At 38.0% G+C, this 17257-nt stretch overlaps 1 protein-coding gene and 1 long non-coding RNA gene across 2 annotated transcripts in view; one reads left to right on the top strand and one right to left on the bottom strand.

The window, feature by feature from the left end:
• The window catches only part of FAR2 (fatty acyl-CoA reductase 2), a 197903-nt gene that overhangs the window by 147188 nt on the left and 33458 nt on the right, over nt 1–17257 (top strand). The window contains exons 3-4 of the mRNA XM_003265651.3: nt 7134–7309; nt 10539–10718. Of these exons, the coding sequence (XP_003265699.1) occupies nt 7134–7309; nt 10539–10718 (356 nt within the window). The remainder of the gene's footprint in view (nt 1–7133; nt 7310–10538; nt 10719–17257) is intronic.
• On the bottom strand, nt 9691–13406 carry LOC105738891. The gene is made up of 3 exons (XR_001114744.2): nt 13235–13406; nt 12872–12980; nt 9691–10684 (listed from the first exon to the last, which is right to left on the bottom strand). It is a non-coding gene; the product is annotated as an uncharacterized LOC105738891 (long non-coding RNA).

The following is a 17257-nucleotide window of genomic DNA, read 5'->3' as shown; positions in this document are numbered from 1 at the left end:
TGAGGTTCAACATGATTTTGGCATACATTTTGTTCTTAGAAGTATCTGGATCACAGGATAAAATCGGAAAAGTTGGCATGACCCAGCGCGCGTGTGCGCACACACACACACACACACACAGACACACACACACACACAACACAGCTTTCTGATCAGCAGTTTTTGGAAATGGAGTATTGCTGTGGAAGTAGAAAGGGAATTTTCCTATTATTAGGGACCTACAAAGCGGTAGGCACTAAGACAAACATCTGACTTTCATTACACGAATCCTCAGAAATCTCTGCAGTATGCCTATTCCTACATCACAGATGAGATAACAGTTGTCATCTCTCCAAGGTTATGTAATTTGTGCCAAGTGATACAGCAAAATTGGAATGCAGGTCTCTAATCTCTTAAGTCCATACTTTCCCTATTGTACTGCATTGCCTCCCCTAGGAAATTTCTTCCTCGATGACAGTATCATGAGGAAAGTGAAACTATTGCTTGCCACTTCTGAGTTAATATCAGCATTTTTTCCATCCTCTAGCATGGATAATGCAGAGATGCCATAAATTCTGTTGGAGAGTAGAAATAATCTTGTTTGGTCTCCATCTTCCTAGCCACCCTAGCTCTTTTCCTGCCCAGATGCAAGAAACAATTCTCAAAGGACTGTGAAACTGATCTTTGGTGTGGGGAAAAGAAAACATAACAAGATGATGAATCAAACACTGTGTTGCCTTTATTGTAGAATATTATGTAAAGTGAACTAACATTTTGTTAAATACAAAATTGTCTTTAAGAACAGCATAATATATGCTTAATTCTCTGAGGTCACAGAATACGATAGTCAGGTGGTTGGCATTTTAGATAAATATGCAAAAACACAATGACCCAGAGAGGTAAGTAACTTGCCCCAGTCACATAGCAAATCAATGGCAGAATCAGAATTCAAATATAGTCCTTCATGACTCCTAAGGGCCTGAGCTCTTTCCAATACACCAATGGTTCTCAACTTCAGGGTATATCAGAATTACTAGAGACCATGTTCAAAGAAAAGATAAATGCCCAAGCTTGGACTAATAACCGTTGAATGAGAATCTTCAGGGTCAGGACATAGGTTTGTTTGTTTGAGCAACTTCCTGAGCAACCCTGCTATATGCCAAATTTTGACAGCCATACTACTACACCATGCTGCCTTATGGAGTTACAGAAATGGTCTTCGCTAAAGCATTAAAAACTTCTAGATGAATCTTTTACATCTTATGAGAGTTACCAGTGAACTAGCAACAATTTTAACATTTTGTGAATTTTTGTTAATCTGTACATTGAGTATAATGGTTTTTGCTTAAATTAATGTACTTTTTTGTGTTTAATTGTTTTCAACTTAAAGCTAATTTGCAGAATTCATTGATTTGTTTTTACTCAGCACACTAAAAATTCTCTAAAAAAATGTTACAGTGTCTCTTTCACCTTGGGACACCAAATATTCCACAGAGATTGCCCCTTAGTTTAAGCAACCTTACTCATTTATTTTCCAAAAAAAATATTAAGCAAATTTTGGTGGGTTATTGAGACAATATAATATAGTTATTTTTTAAGAGACTTAGTAAAATGATTAAAGATCAAAGATTCTCATGATTAGAAAAGATTTGATTACCTTCAATGAGCCCCAGGAAGTAGAGGTCAAATCTCCTGTGGATACTTCCAAAATGAGGTCATGTGGCTAACTAGTTGATTGTAAGAGACCATGTTAAAGGCCTCTGGATTGTTTCAAAAGCATTATACAAATGTAATGCCCCCACCCCAATTCCTACTTCTAATAAAAATGCAGTCTTGGTGTCTGACTACAGAAGTCATACCCAAGGAGTTTATTTAAACCAGACGATTTTTTTTCTGGTTTTCTCTTTCTGCTGAATTTTCTTACTTAGAGCTTGCAGTTTCTCTGTTGCCTCTGGGCTACAAGTAACTATTCATATAATTAGAAGAGTATCTCATGTTTAAAAACAAATTAAGGAGAGAAATACTTGCCTGTGTAATGGCAAATCAATGGAACACTCCCAAAGTTTCCAATTTGAAATGCTTAGATCACCTTTCAGCTGTATCTTTCAGTGACCACAGAAATGTGTCCTACTCTTGTAAAGAACAAGGTTTCCTAAAATGGATAAACAGCAATCCCTCTGCTTGAGTTTTGATGATGGTGAGCAGCTTTTCAACTATTTACCTCTCAGTCTTGTGTCATCAAGTAGAGAATATGAGTTTATACAATGAGAAGAAACAGGATAAGCTCTTAGAATTTAAAATAATTATATTGTTCTTTATTGGTGGGCTTTCAATGAAATTTCTGAAATTAGGTTTTTTCTTTACTCATTTTGATTTTATCTGTTTTTCTTACTTTAATTTCTCACATTAGCAACAAACACACCAAAAAAAAATTTTTTTTAGAAGAGCTGGTGCTTATCCAGGTTCCATTTGCACCATTTCATCTTGTCCCTTCAGTCTTGTCATTATTATAAAAATAGAGGGTCTGCTATAAAAACTGGAGAAATCACATTACTTCAAGCTCCCACTGGCAGTTAATATACAGTACTCAGGAAACACTTGTGTCCTCGTTTAGCAGTCGCTATCTGCTATCTCTCATCACAGTCATACAAACTTCAGGAATCAGGCTTCCATTCTATTGTAGCGATAGTTCTATTACCGATCTTACAGGAATTAATTTTAATTCAATGAGCAAAATTTGAGTCTTTTCAATGAATGGCATACTGTCAAGCATAAAGAGATGAATAAGAATCAAGAGTTTACAAAGAAATTTTTTTTAAAAGCCTTTAAAATAGCCACACATAAAATTAAATACCTAGGAATTAACTTGACCAGAGAAGTGAAAGATCTCTATAATGAAAACTATAAAACACTGATGAATGAAATTGAAGAGGACACCAAAAACTAGAAAAGTATTCCATGTTCATGGATTAGAAGAATCAATGTTGTTAAAATGTCCATACTACTACCCAAAGTAGTCTACAGATTCAGTGCAATCCTTATCAAAATATCAATAGCATTATTCATAGAACTAGAAAAAACAATCCTAAAATTTATATGGAACCACAAAAGACTGAGGATAGCCAAAGCTAACCTGAGCAAAAAAGAATAAAACTGGAGGAATCACATTACTTGACTTCGAATTATACTACAAAGCTATGGTAACCAAAATAGCATGGTACCAGCATAAAAACAGACACACAGACCAATAGAACAGAATAGAGAACTCAGAAAAAAATCCACACACCTACAGTGAACTCTTTTGACAAAGGTACCAAGAATATACACTGGGGAAAAGACAGCCTCGTCAATAAATGGTGTTGGGAAAACTGGATATCCAGATACAGCAGAATGAAACTAGACCCCTATCTCTCTCCATATACAAAAATCAAATCAAAATTGATTAAAGACTTAAATCTAAGACTTCAAACTGTGAAACTACTACAAGAAAACATTTGGGAAAATCTCCAGGACATTGGTCTGGGCAAAAATTTATTGAGCAATACCCCACAAGCACAGGCAACCAAAGCAAGAATGGAGAAATGGGATCACATCGAGTTAAAAAGCTTCTTCACAGCAAAGGATACAATCAACAGAGTGAAGAGACAAACCACAGAATGGGGGAAAATATTTGCAAACAACCTATCTGATAAAGGATTAATAACCAGAATACATAAGGAGCTCAAACAACTATATAGTAAAAAGTATAATAATCCGATCAAAAAACGAGCAAAATATCTGAATAACCATTTCTCAAAAGACAGGCATATAAAAAGGTGCTCAACATCACCGATCACCAGAGACATGCAAATCAAAACTACAATGAGATATTATTTCACCCCAGTTAAAATGGCTTATATCCAAAGATAGGCAATAACAAACGCTGTCAATGATGTGGAGGAAAAGGAACCTTCATACGCTGTTGGTGGGAATGTAAATTAGTACAACCACTATGGAGAACAGTTTGCATGTTCCTCAAAAAACAATAGAAATACCATATGGGCCAGATGTGGTGGCTCATGCCTGTAATCCCAGCACTTTGGGAGGCCGAGGCAGGTGGATCACTGGAGGTCAGGAGTTCAAGATCAGCCTGGCCAATGTAGTGAAACCCCATCTCTACTAAAAGTACAAAAATTAGCCAGACATGGTGGTGCACACTTGTAATCCCAGCTACTCAGGAGGCTGAGGCAAGAGAATCACTTGAACTCGGGAGGTGAAAGTTGTAGTGAGCCAAGATCGTGCCACTGCACTCCAGCCTGGGTGACAGAGTGAGACTCTGTCTGAAAAAAAAAAAAAAAAAGAAATACCATACGATCCAGCAGTCCCACTGCAAGGTATATACCCAACAAAAAGGAAATCAGTATCTCAAAGAGGTATCTGCACTCCCATGTTTGTTGCAGTACTGCTCACACTAGCTAAGATTTGGAAGCCACCTAAGTGTCCACCAACAGATGAATGGATAAAGAAAATGTGGTACATATACACAATGGAGTACTACTCAGCCATCAAAAAGAATGGGATTCAGTCATTTGCAACAGCATGGATGGAAATGGAGGTCATTATGCTAAGTGAAATGAACCAGGCACAGAAAGACAAACATTGCATGTTTTCACTTATTTGTCAGGTACAAAAATCAAAACAATTGAACTCATGGACATAAAGAGTAGAAGGATGGTTACCAGAGGCTGGGAAGGCAAGTGGGAGGGGGGTAGTGGGAATGGTAAAGGATGACAAACAATACAAGAATTAATAAGACCTACTATTTGATAGCACAATAGGGTGACTATAGTCAATAATAATGGTACATTTTAAAATAATTTAAAGAGTATAATTGGATTGCTTGTAACTCAAAGGATAAATGCTTGAAGGGATAGATACCCCCTTCTCCATGATGTGCTTATTTCATATCGCATACCTGTATAAAAACATCTCATGTACCCCATAAATATATATACCTACTATGTACCCACAGAAATTAAAGAAAAATAGAGTTTCCCTACAAAAGAAAAAAAGAATCAAGGAGTTTACAAACTAGAGGGGGAAATATAAGCCCTGAATTTAGGAACAGACATGAATTTTTCAGAGTCAGTGTTTCCCAATTATGGTACCTGGACCATCAGATCCACCAGCAGAGGTGGTTAAGAAATACAATTTCCTACGTTACACACAAAACTACTGAGCCAGGGTCTCTGAGGGTGGAATAAAGAAATAATTTTTAACCAGGTTCCTTGATTTTTCATGCCTACAGTTTGAAAGCTACTGATGTGAAGATTGCTCTGGGCAGTTATAAAAGGAAATGAGTCGTATGCAGTTATTCATCTGCAATTGTCCGTGGTAGCACTGTAAATGGACAAACTCTCATCATTTGCATGCCTTAAAATCAACTGGGGGACTTGGTGTGAAATACAGATTCCTGGGTGTGCCCTAGTAATTTCTTATTTAGTGGGTATGGGATAGGACCCAGGAATATACATTTTAATTATGCTACTAGTGATTCCAATGCAGTTCACTTTGTGGATAGCATTATGAAAAGACCAAAACCACTGACCTGTTTGGCTGCCATCTCTGTCACGCTATTCAGGATGTGGCACTATTAAAGAGTATTATTTTAGAAGCTATAGGGGTATGGTGAGATTCCTGACAGGGCAAGTCCTATTATTAAGCAAGGCTAATGTAGTAAAATGGAATCCTCATTTAGCACTGTGGTTTGAATTGATGCAGCCAATTCATTGATTTATTTCAATGGAACATTATCAACTATTATCTAAATCAGAAAACTCAGACTTTTAAAAAATTGTACTATGTTCATTCAGATATGCATTCTTGATTGAAAATACAATGCAACAGGTACAACACAGATTGGAACATTACTTCCTAAAATTGTAATGATCTCCTGAAAAGTAATGCAAATATGGGATCTTGGTGCTGTCAACATTGCACAGGTTGTCTGAAAGTATAATATGGAATAGCAGTATCTTCTGTCTTTTAAAGTCATAAAAACCAAAGGCAAAAGAAAATCTAAATATGACAGCTTACATCATATGTAAGGAACCCCACTGTCAGAAGGGTGGATGCTGAAACCATCTCCTACTTCTTGCTTTCCGGTAGTCAGAAGTCTTCACAGGCCAAAGTGAAAGAGTCCACAGAACCCTAAGTAAATTTCTGATGAATAAAATATATCATGTAGACTCAAAAATAGTCTTCTCCAAATTCAGTTATCAAAAAAGAGAAAATTATACAAATTTTAGATAAGCTTATCCAAAAATATTCAACACGTTTGTTATACAATTAACGTTAACTATCAAGAGGGCAAACATCTGACTCTAGAAGAAAACATTTAGCATATTTATGATCGATCAATATTAGAAAAACTGTTAAAGATCTTTCTGGAAGAGATGTACCCCAGGCTGTTTTTATTGGGTAATAAAAAGTTGATCTCAGGTAGTCAGAGAAACCATATCTCATTTGTATCAGGCAAGAGCATGTTCAGGAGCCATTCTGAAGATTTAATGAAGATGACTAGGAAAGGGAAGAAGTCCACATATTGATCTGGCAAGGTAACATACTTCAATTCTATCTACCATTTTTCTGCACTGTAGGGGCAGCCTTTTCAGTGGTGTGTTACTGCAATTCTGAAAATAATTTGGAAGTTAGGTCAGTCCTCAATGCTTTTGACATCTGGGATTGATAAGGTTGATAAAGTGTCCTGGGCACATTCTCAACAAAGAGGTCATTCTGACTCTTCCAGAAAGATCTTTAACAGTTTTTCTAATATTAATCAAGGGATCCTCCCATCTCAGCCTCCCAAGTAGTTGGGACTACAGGCACACACCACCATGCCTGGCTAATTTTTAGTATTTTTAGTAGAGATAGGTTTTTACCATTTTGCCCAGGCTGGTGTTGAACTCCTGGGCTCAAGTGATCTCCCTGCTTTGGCTTCCCAAAGTGCTGAGATTACAGGCATATGCCACCGTGCCCAGCCAGATGTCTTCTTTAAGTAATGTTATTACAACTAAAACCAGTTTTTGAGCATAATTAAACAGGTTGTTATAAACAAGAACAATGTGATAATGATGATGCTATTTTTTGTATATTGATCTATATTTATGTTTCAGCTATTTGAGAAAGTCAAAGAAGTTTATCCAAATGTGCATGAGAAGATCAGAGCTATTTATGCAGATCTCAATCAGAATGACTTTGCCATCAGCAAAGAGGACATGCAGGAGCTTCTGTCCTGTACAAACATAATATTTCACTGTGCAGCCACTGTACGCTTTGATGACACTCTCAGGTACATTCCCATTTCCCTCTCATGGCTTGTATACATATGTGTGCATGTAAATTTCTTCATAGTTTCTGTAAAAAAAAAAAAAAAAAAAGAAATACACTCTAAACAAAAAAAACATACAAAGAAGCTAAACTCCTCCAAAATCCCACCATCTAGAAACAACCATTTGTAACTGTGGAGAACATTCACTCCAATTTTTCTTTATGTATCTATGATTACATAGGTGTATGTTCAATTTTACTCGAAGAAAATGGCATCCTAGCGAGAATGATGTTTTGCAACCTGCTCAATTATATTTTTTGATATCCATCATTGTCAATAAATATTCTATTATAATTTGTAATGATTACATGACATTCCATTGTACATCTATATATTAAACCAGTTCTATGTCGGTGGACATTTGGATTGTTTTAATTTTTCACTATTATTAACAACACTGCAGCGAACATCTGTGTGCATGTATATTTTTCACCCCTTTGTGTGCTCTTCTTGAGATAAATTCCAAGAAGTACAATTATCAGATACATATCAGATGTACCCAGGTTATGAACAGTTTGTATTTTCACACATAATGCTAAATTGCTCTCCAAAAATGTGGTGTCCACTTACACTGTCTCTGTGCACATGAATGCTCATTTTTACAGTCACAAAATAATACTATAATTTTTAAATTCTTTTAATGTTGCTAATAGGATAATGGAAATGGTAGCGCATGTTCTGATTTGTATTTCTTTGATGATTACAAAGACTAATGATATTTAAATGCTTATTGGCATTTTGTTCTTTGTGAAATGCCTATTGATGTTCTTTGCCTATTTTTCTATTGAAACTTTTTTCTTATTAATATTAAGACTTCTTAAAGTTTCAGCACAGTAATTCTTCATCTTTTTTTTTTTTTTGAGACAGAGTTTCGTTTTTGTTGCCCAAGTTGGAGTGCAATGGCAGGATCTTGGCTCAATGCAACCTCCGCCTCCCGGGTTCAAGCGATTCTCCTGCCTCAGGCTCCCGAGTAGTTGGGATTACGGGTGCCCACCACCACGCCCGGCTAATACTTTTGTATTTTTAGTAGAGACGGGGTTTCATCATGTTGGCCAGGCTGGTCTCGAACTCCTGACCTCAGGTGATCCACCCGCCTTGGCCTCCCAAAGTGCTGGGATTACAGGCGTGAGCCACTGCGCCCGGCCATTAAACTCTTCATCTTTTATAAGGCTCAAACTATTTTAACAATTTATCAAATGTCTTTTAAGTCTATTACTTATGCAGTTATTTATAATTTCTCCTAGTATTTTTATGGTTTCATTTTTACATTTAGATATTTGATCCATTTATAAAATATTTACCTAGAAAGAGGAGTACAGGCCAATTCTGTAAGAAGAGTGATGCAGATGTGAAAGTAAAGCAGCTTTATTTTTTTTTCTGCCATATGGTTAGTTTTTAAACAATATTTGTTAAATATTTTATTTTTACTCTTTATCTGATATAAAGCTCTTAAACTAAATTTCAGTTTTTAAACTATTTTGTTACATTAAATCAGGCTTTCACTTCCAGTACTGTATCATTTTAATTACTGTAATTTTTATTATATTAGAGCAAGTATACTCACAGCACTGTATTTTTTTCTTTTGAGATGGAGTCTCGCTGTGTGGCCCAGGCTGGAGTGCAGTGGCGTGATCTCGGCTCACTGCAACCTCCACCTCCTGGGTTCAAGTGATTCTCTTGCCTCAGCTTCCCATGTAGCTGGGACTACAGGCACGCACCACCATGCCCAGATAATTTTTGTATTTTTTGGTAGAGACAGGGTTTCACAATCATGGCCAGGCTGGTCTCGAACTTCTGACCTCAGGTGATCCGCCTGCCTCGGCCTCCTAAAGTGCTGGGATTACAGGCGTGAGCCACCATGCCCAGCCACACTTTCATTTTTATAGAATTTTCATTACTGTTCTCTTTGCATATACTTCCTGATTAAATTAGATAATTTTGCCAGGTTTTTAAAAATCTTCGGAATTTGATTAGAATTACCTTGTATATGTAGAATACTTTCAAAACATTTAGTATATTTAAAATATTGATTCTTCCTATCCAAGAACAATATATGTTTTCCCATTTATTCAATTTTTTGTTTTTTGTTGTTTTGTATTCATTTATGATGAATTTGATATATTTTAAATGTTCAACTTTGAACATTTCTTCCCTTTTATTCTCTAATTTTTGTTTATATACAGGCAAGCTAGTGATTTTTTACATAATTTTTTATCAGTGGACACCTTACTGAATTATAGTACATTTCAGCTTTTTAAAAAGCTGCTTCTGTTTTCCATGCATGCAATTATATAATCCGACAGTAATTTTTGTGGCTTTTTAGCATCTATATCTGTTCTTTATTTTTCTTTCTAATTCGTTACAAGGCTAGGACTTCAGAACAATGTTAAGTAGTAGTGTGATTGTAGGCATTATTCCTACCACTGACGTTACAAGCAGTGCTCCTAGCTTTTCACCATTAAGAATGATGTTGGCTAGCAAATTTAAATCTACATTACTTAATCATTTTATTCCTAGTGAATTTGTTTAATTAAATTGGAAATGGAAATTAAATGTCATTTTAAACTTTTCAAAATACATATGGATTCTTATATAGTTTTTCCCTTTTGAGTTAAATTAAATTAGTAAGTTTCCTGGTATTGGATAAACCATGTATTCCTGGAATGAGCCATTTCACTGTTATCACAGGCTGTTTATATAGCTTTGTATTCTACTAGCTGCAATTTTAGATTTTGATGTCAATTTTCATGTCTGGCCTGGACCTTTACAATAGCAACTTACATTGCTCATTTAAAGAATCTACTGTTGCTCCCTCCAGTTGATTTATATTTTCCAACTTCTTCAGTTAGATGCTTAATTTACATGTTTTTGTTCTTTTAATGGCTGCCTATAGAAGCACCTTTATAAATTCAGAGTATTGTAATTCTTTTTCCAGTTGATTAGAACCAATTGTCCTCTAGATATATGTACAGTGTGTCAGTGAATAGGATTTACATGCACAAAACCCATCATCACTACATAAAACATTCCGAGTATCACATAACTGTGTAGCCATGACGCATCCTTCTCTTCCTGGTGTTTTGGTGCAGCCACCAAAATCTGATAGGTATGCCAGTTATTGGAGTAGGTGCAGTTATAGCAAGGCATGATACTGACTTCACTTTATTTCCTTCTGCTTAATCTTCTCTAGACATGCTGTGCAACTTAACGTCACTGCCACCCGGCAGCTCTTGCTTATGGCTAGTCAGATGACAAAGCTGGAAGCCTTTATACATATCTCTACTGCCTATTCAAACTGTAACCTGAAGCACATCGATGAAGTTATCTATCCGTGCCCTGTGGAGCCAAAAAAAATCATTGATTCCCTTGAGTAAGTTGGTCTAATAAAGGGATCAAGGGGTGGGTAGAATAAGTTCTTTTGTTCTCTTTGATTCTTTGTAACTATTAATGAGATGACAAAGTGAAACACTTTTGAAGCAAAATGTTTTGAAACGGTGCTAGCCTTAGCTTCCTCGTCCCTGCTAGTTCTGGTGGGGAATATACTGCTAAAAGAGAAGGGGGATAGAAAATTCTTAAACATTTTGTGGAATTGTGTAGGACTGCATGAGGTACTTGGGAATACTATACATAGAAGTTGTTTCTCACTTCTTAATGAACTTAGCATTGTCACTAGATAAAGCAAGTATAATGTATAGTATAAAAGTTCAGAAGAAAAATTTTTGATTCAGACTGACGTGAGTTTGGCGTAGCTCCACCAGTAACTACCTGTGTGACTTTGAGCAAATTCCTTGCCCTCTCTGAGCCCCAGGTCCTTCATTTGTAAAATGGGCCCATTTTATAGTTGTGAGGTTGAATAACATTATATAAAACACTTTTGCAGTGCTAGGGAGTGTTTAACAGCACTTAATCAAATGATTCATAAAAAAGAACTAGTGGCTGGATGTGGTGGCTCACGCCTGTAATCTCAGCACTTTGGGAGGCTGAGGCGGGTGGATCACCTGAGGCCAGGAGTTCGAGACCAGCCTAAAATACAAAAATTAGCTGGATGTGGTGGCAGGTGCCTGTAATCCCAGGTACTTGGGAGGCTGAGACAGGAGAATCACTTGAACCTGGGGAGAATCGCTTGAACCCGGGAGGCAGAGGTTGCAATGAGCCAAGATTGTGCCATTGCACTCCAGCCGGGGCAACAAGAGTGAAACTCCATCTCAAAAAAAAAAAAAAAAAGAACTAATGAAGAATAAGAATTGCTCCAAGATCTGGCAGAAGGTGACAGTCTCTTGACTTATTTGGCTGAGACACACTTTCCTTACTGTCCTATGATGCAAGAGAAATAATGTCTAGGATTTTTCTCTACTTGCTGACCAGCAGAAACCACTTTCATCTTAGAACACAGCTCAGGTCTTAGAATACGTTTGTTTTCTGCTTCTTTATTTTTCTGCTCCATTTTACTAAGTTTGCTTTGTTTTTTTCTTTAAAAAAATTCTACATAAAAAGTATTACAGCAGAAAAATGGACTATTTCACAATGAATTTGTGACATCATAATTTTATATAATACTGTATTTATATTTAATATATACTCTTCAAAAAGTTTCGGCTAAATCAAGAGTTCATTCCCTTCAGGGCAAACATTTTTATCTCCTCCAGCTCTGAGCATAGATATTTTTGTCTGTCGTGTAAAAATATCCAGAACAAAGAAGAAGGAAAGTCATTTAAAGGATCTGGAGGTTAAAGTTGCTAATAAATGGAGGTTTGCTAAATTGGTACAGAGAAAAATTTTAGAGTGCCGAGTTCATCAGGATAGCAGGAGAAAAAGCAGGTGTATTCTGAGGCCCAAAGTCTAGACAATAAAGTATGTTTAAAGCCTCAGAGCATTTTCAGGATGGAATTGGTTTCTGTCAGTTACCCTCTTATGGTGTTGTCTCTCGGTAAATGTGATGCTTTCATATTTGATATGTCCAGGAGAGGGGGCAGACCCCTTTTGATTCCAGACTGTTTCCTGGGACTTTCTCCACTGCTGATCTCTCTAACACCTGACAGGTCATAGTGCAATTTGAGGTAGCAAAAGAGCCTGAGAGTTCATCAGAGAAAAGAAGTAAGAGGCCAGGTGTGTTGGCTTATGCCTGTAATCCCAGCACTTCGGGAGGCCGAGGCGGGCGGGTCACCCGAGGTCAGGAGTTCGAGACCAGCCTGACCAACATGGTGAAACCCTGTCTCTACTAAATACAAAAAATTAGCTAGGTATGGTGGCACATGCCTGTAATCTAAGCTACTTGGGAGGCTGAGGCAGAATTGCTTGAATCCAGGAGGTGGTGGTTGCAGTGAGCTGAGATTGCACCATTGCACCTCAGCCTGGGCAACAAGAGCAAAACTTTGTCTCAACAAAAAAAAAAAAAAAAAAAGAAAAGAAAAGAAGTAAGAGTTCACCCATAGTGAAGGGCTTCTCTAGGTACTCCATACCACTTCCTCCCAAACTATGTCCAGACACTAAATACCCCTAGGTTTCAAAGAAGAATAAACTCACCTCCCAGAGGAAGAGTTGATTTATCTTCAGGCATTCAGCACTTTCCATCCTCCCTCAAGTGTATGTCAACCAGACAAGGCAGGTAATTGCTACATGATTTATGAACAAACTGCAACTGACGTTTGTACAAAATTTTTAACCTCCATCTGTCATTTACTGCTCTCCAAGGATAACAATTATTTAAGCAACTAATTAGAACTAGGAATCAAATTATTTTATCTCAACAGATAAATTTTGGGTGCAATTAAGGAACTAAGTTTTTTTAAAAAATAGAGAAGAGTCATATTTATTATTTGCTAATTCAAAATTAATTAGGACATCCAGGACCACCTATCCAGCCTCATCTCTCAGTCCTCCCCTTACTTTCATGCTGCAGTCACAAAGAAGTAAAGCCTTCCCTCCTCATACTCTGCCTGCGTTTGTACTCGAAACTCTGTTTGTTCCTAGAGCTTATTTCCCCTTCTGCTTCACTGGTTAATTCTTACTCAGACATCAAAGCTCCCCAGCGAAGCTCTCTGGCTTAGGCACCCTTCCCAAGTGCCCCCGTAGAACCCAGTGTTCAGCTGTATTATTGCTCATAACACAGGTCATTCTGAATGTCTGGTTGCTTATCTACATTCTACATTAGACAATGAGCTTCTCAATGGAAGAGAATATTTCTTGCTCCTCTTTGCACCTCCAGCTAGGGACTCAATGCTCGCTGAATGAATGAAAAGCTTTTGGTGGCATAGATGATTATTGTTCATACTGTTTTGACTGTTTTTGTTTGTTTGTTTTGACTGAAGCAAGAACAGATGACAGAATTCTGTTACAAGCTGATATTTTGGGATGCAGAAGTCTTATGTATAAAATATCTATCCATATCCCCACATCTTACCCTTTTTTCTGGTTGTTCATTTTTTTCTTGTTAAACTTTGAATGAAACCTATATGTTAACTTTTGAATAGCACTTCAAATAAAACCCAGCAACCCCTCACCAACTACACCATGATCTACAACTATTTCAACAACTCCTATACCAGATGGAATTTTTGGAAGTTTTAGAATAACGACATTACAGATCATTCTGAATAAATATCAATTCACCTAAATCCAGGTTTGGTTTCTTTGTTTTAGGAAAATACTTTGTTTCTTTGAGTAATTCTCTATTTAGTAATTGGTCTGTGTTAAAATGGAATTATTTTCCAAGGTTTTTAGGTTTCTATTTCCCTTGGGAGTTTTTCTTTCTTTCAGTGCAACAGAGAAATGCCTGGGGGAGAGTTGTTGGTGTTGTTGACAGAGAAATGCCTGGGGGAGAGTTGTTGTTGTTGTTGTTGTTGACAGAGAAATGCCTGGGGGAGAGTTGTTGTTGTTGTTGTTGTTGACAGAGAAATGCCTGGGGGAGAGTTGTTGTTGTTGTTGTTGTTGACAGAGAAATGCCTGGGGGAAGTTGTTGTGTTGTTGACAGAGAAATGCCTGGGGGAGAGTTGTTGGTGTTGTTGACAGAGAAATGCCTGGGGGAGAGTTGTTGTTGTTGTTGACAGAGAATGCCTGGGGGAGAGTTGTTGTTGTTGTTGTTGACAGAGAAATGCCTGGGGGAGAGTTGTTGTTGTTGTTGTTGTTCACAGAGAATTGCCTGGGGGAGAGTTGATGTTGTTGTTGTTATTCACAGTTACTTCAAGGGGTCTAGCAGCTGCCACTGCTCTTAGTAGTTCGGCAGTTCTTATTTATTTATTTATTTATAAGGAACCAGGAGTTAGTTAGACAACAAGATGATCTTGGAGCTGTACTCTTGGCATTATATTCTCAAGAAAATCACCATGACGATGTAAAATGAAACTTTATTCTTCCAGAAAATCAGTTGAATGGGAATTCCAGTTCTGGGAAATAAAGAAGGATATGCATTTTTGGCCCAGACCTTTCCTGATTGCTTGGGCAGCAGTGGTGCTGCTCAGTGTTGTTAATAATGGGACTGTGAACTCGAACCGCATGCTTACATCCTGGTCCCAACCTTTGCAGGCCTGAAGTCTCTGCTTGTTCCACTCCCCCCATTTTCTATCCATCATCTTGTATCCTGAGACTGTCAGGCCTGAGCTCCCTTTCTTTAGCCCCTATCTAAAAACTTTTAGCATTACCTTGGTTCTGAAATACTCCAGAAAGATGGGATTTGATTTCGTTAGTACAAAAACGTTAGCACATTAGCATAAATATACTTTAAAAATAACTTAAATCAGGAGTTAATGCTTTTAATGAGTATGACAAGCATGGCCATTAATCAGTGTTAAGCAACTCATTTTCCTGGCTCTTATATCTGTAGTTGTCTTCTGCCCCTCATCCCAGCCACCGGTTCCCATTCTGACTCAGCTCTACTTTCATATTACCAGCTTCTGCCGAGTTGGTATATTTGACTTTGGAAATCTATGTGCATAAATGGATCAGGGATTGCCAGTGAAATTCCAGTTTTCCAGAATAACAGCTTATGTAGAATGTTTATTTTTTAAAATGCACAGAACTGACCAAGAAAGGCAGGGTTTTATGGTTGGTGCTTTCCTTATTTTTTAGGTCAAGGTAACTCCTCTTAGGGAAACCAGTGTAGAAGGGCTTTTGTGCCTGTATAAAAACATGATATAACTAGAAGCAGGTACTAGAAAAATGGAATCACAAATATTTATTGCTCTATTGAACATATGTAAATAAATCTGAATTAAGAAGGGAAGGGAGGACATGAATCATTGAGCAATTACTGTGAGCAAGACACTTTCACAGACATCTTTAATTCCATAACGTAATACTGTACGGTTGATATTATTATCACTGCTGTACTAATCCCGGAGCAAAAAGCTCAGAATGGCTAAGGAACTCCTTGAAAGTCTCTCAGACACAATTTTTATCCGTGGCCACTTGATTCTGAAGCCCATGGTCTTTCCAGTCTACTCCCGTACTTGGCAGTGGTAGAGATTAAAAGGTGCTTTCTGGCCGCGTGCAGTGGCTCAAGCCTGTAATCCCAGCACTTTGGGAGGCCGAGGCGGGCGGATCACGAGGTCAGGAGATCGAGACCACGGTGAAACCCCGTCTCTACTAAAAATACAAAAAAATTAGCCGGGCGTAGTGGCGGGCGCCTGTAGTCCCAGCTACTCCGAGAGGCTGAGGCAGGAGAATGGCGTGAACCTGGGAGGTGGAGCTTGACGTGAGCCGAGATTGCGCCACTGCACTCCAGCCTGGGCGACAGAGCGAGACTCCGTCTCAAAAAAAAAAGTGCTTTCTTAAGATATAGACTGTGTTCCAAAGACCTCACATCCAAGACAAATAGAACAGGGCAGAATTATACACGTGTGGTGGTGGGGAAACGGGTCATATTAAGTCTGGTGGAGTGGAGGGAGGCATATGAGAAGACTTGGAAGAGTGGATAGAGTGTGGATAGGTGAGATGTGCACACGTGCCTGGCAGGGCAGCTGGAGCTGGGAAACCCAGGCGTGTTTGGGACACAGCCCGTAGTCCATCTTGGCAGCATATGTGTTACGTGTAGGGAAGCAGAGATCAAGCTGGAGAGGGAGGCGGGGCCATACTGTGGAGATTTTGCATACCATGCAGAGGAATTGTATTCAATTCTCTAGGCAGTGGAGATCCATTGAAGGAGGGCCATGTGTGCGCATGCATTTTTGTGTGTAATTTTGGGTTGTTTGCTCATTTGTCTTCATCATGGAGAAATACTGATGAAAGTGGGCTTCAGGAATATTAATATAGCCAGGGGTCGGAGGAGGCAGTGGATTAGCATAGGGAGTAGACAGAGGAAGCGAGACCCACTACTAGAGAGGAGTGGTATGGAAGACTAGAATGAGAGTGAGGCAACAGATATAAAAAACACCTCCATGTTTTAGGAAAGAAAAAAACAACAGGACATGGCTACTGCTTTGCATATGGGGTTGCACCTATCAAATTAACTCCAGATTAGAACATGCATACTTGTCATGTTTTGCATTTCTAGTACCAGGGATTTAATTCTTTTAAAATTCAATTCTGTTGAAAATTTACTCCAACAAGCAATGCGTTTTTGAAGAGCTAATCCTGATATATTCAGATCTCAATGACTTAAGTTTATGGAGTGGACTTCTTTTAAATTAGTGATTCCCTGATTTGCCTGACTGTTGGAATTTCCAGGGCATGTTGAAAATACAGATTATCAGACTCTTAACTCTGCAGATGTATTTAGTGATTCTAAAATGGCACCCAGAAATCTGGATTTTTCCCAGGGGCCTTGTGTAATTCATATTTATGAGCAGGCAAGTTTGGGAAAGAGTGCCTTAAGGAGCTTTTTCACTGAGCAGTCTTCATTTGAAATGAGGATCATTTATCTTCTTTATCTCTATGCTCTCTTTCTGCTGCTCTCCTTGCCTCCTGTTGTCTTTC

This window comes from Nomascus leucogenys, chromosome 23, assembly GCF_006542625.1.
Source record: "Nomascus leucogenys isolate Asia chromosome 23, Asia_NLE_v1, whole genome shotgun sequence".
Lineage (NCBI taxonomy): Eukaryota > Metazoa > Chordata > Mammalia > Primates > Hylobatidae > Nomascus > Nomascus leucogenys.
The sequence above is the reverse complement of the archived record's forward strand: the minus strand, read 5'-3'. Positions and strand labels throughout refer to the sequence as shown.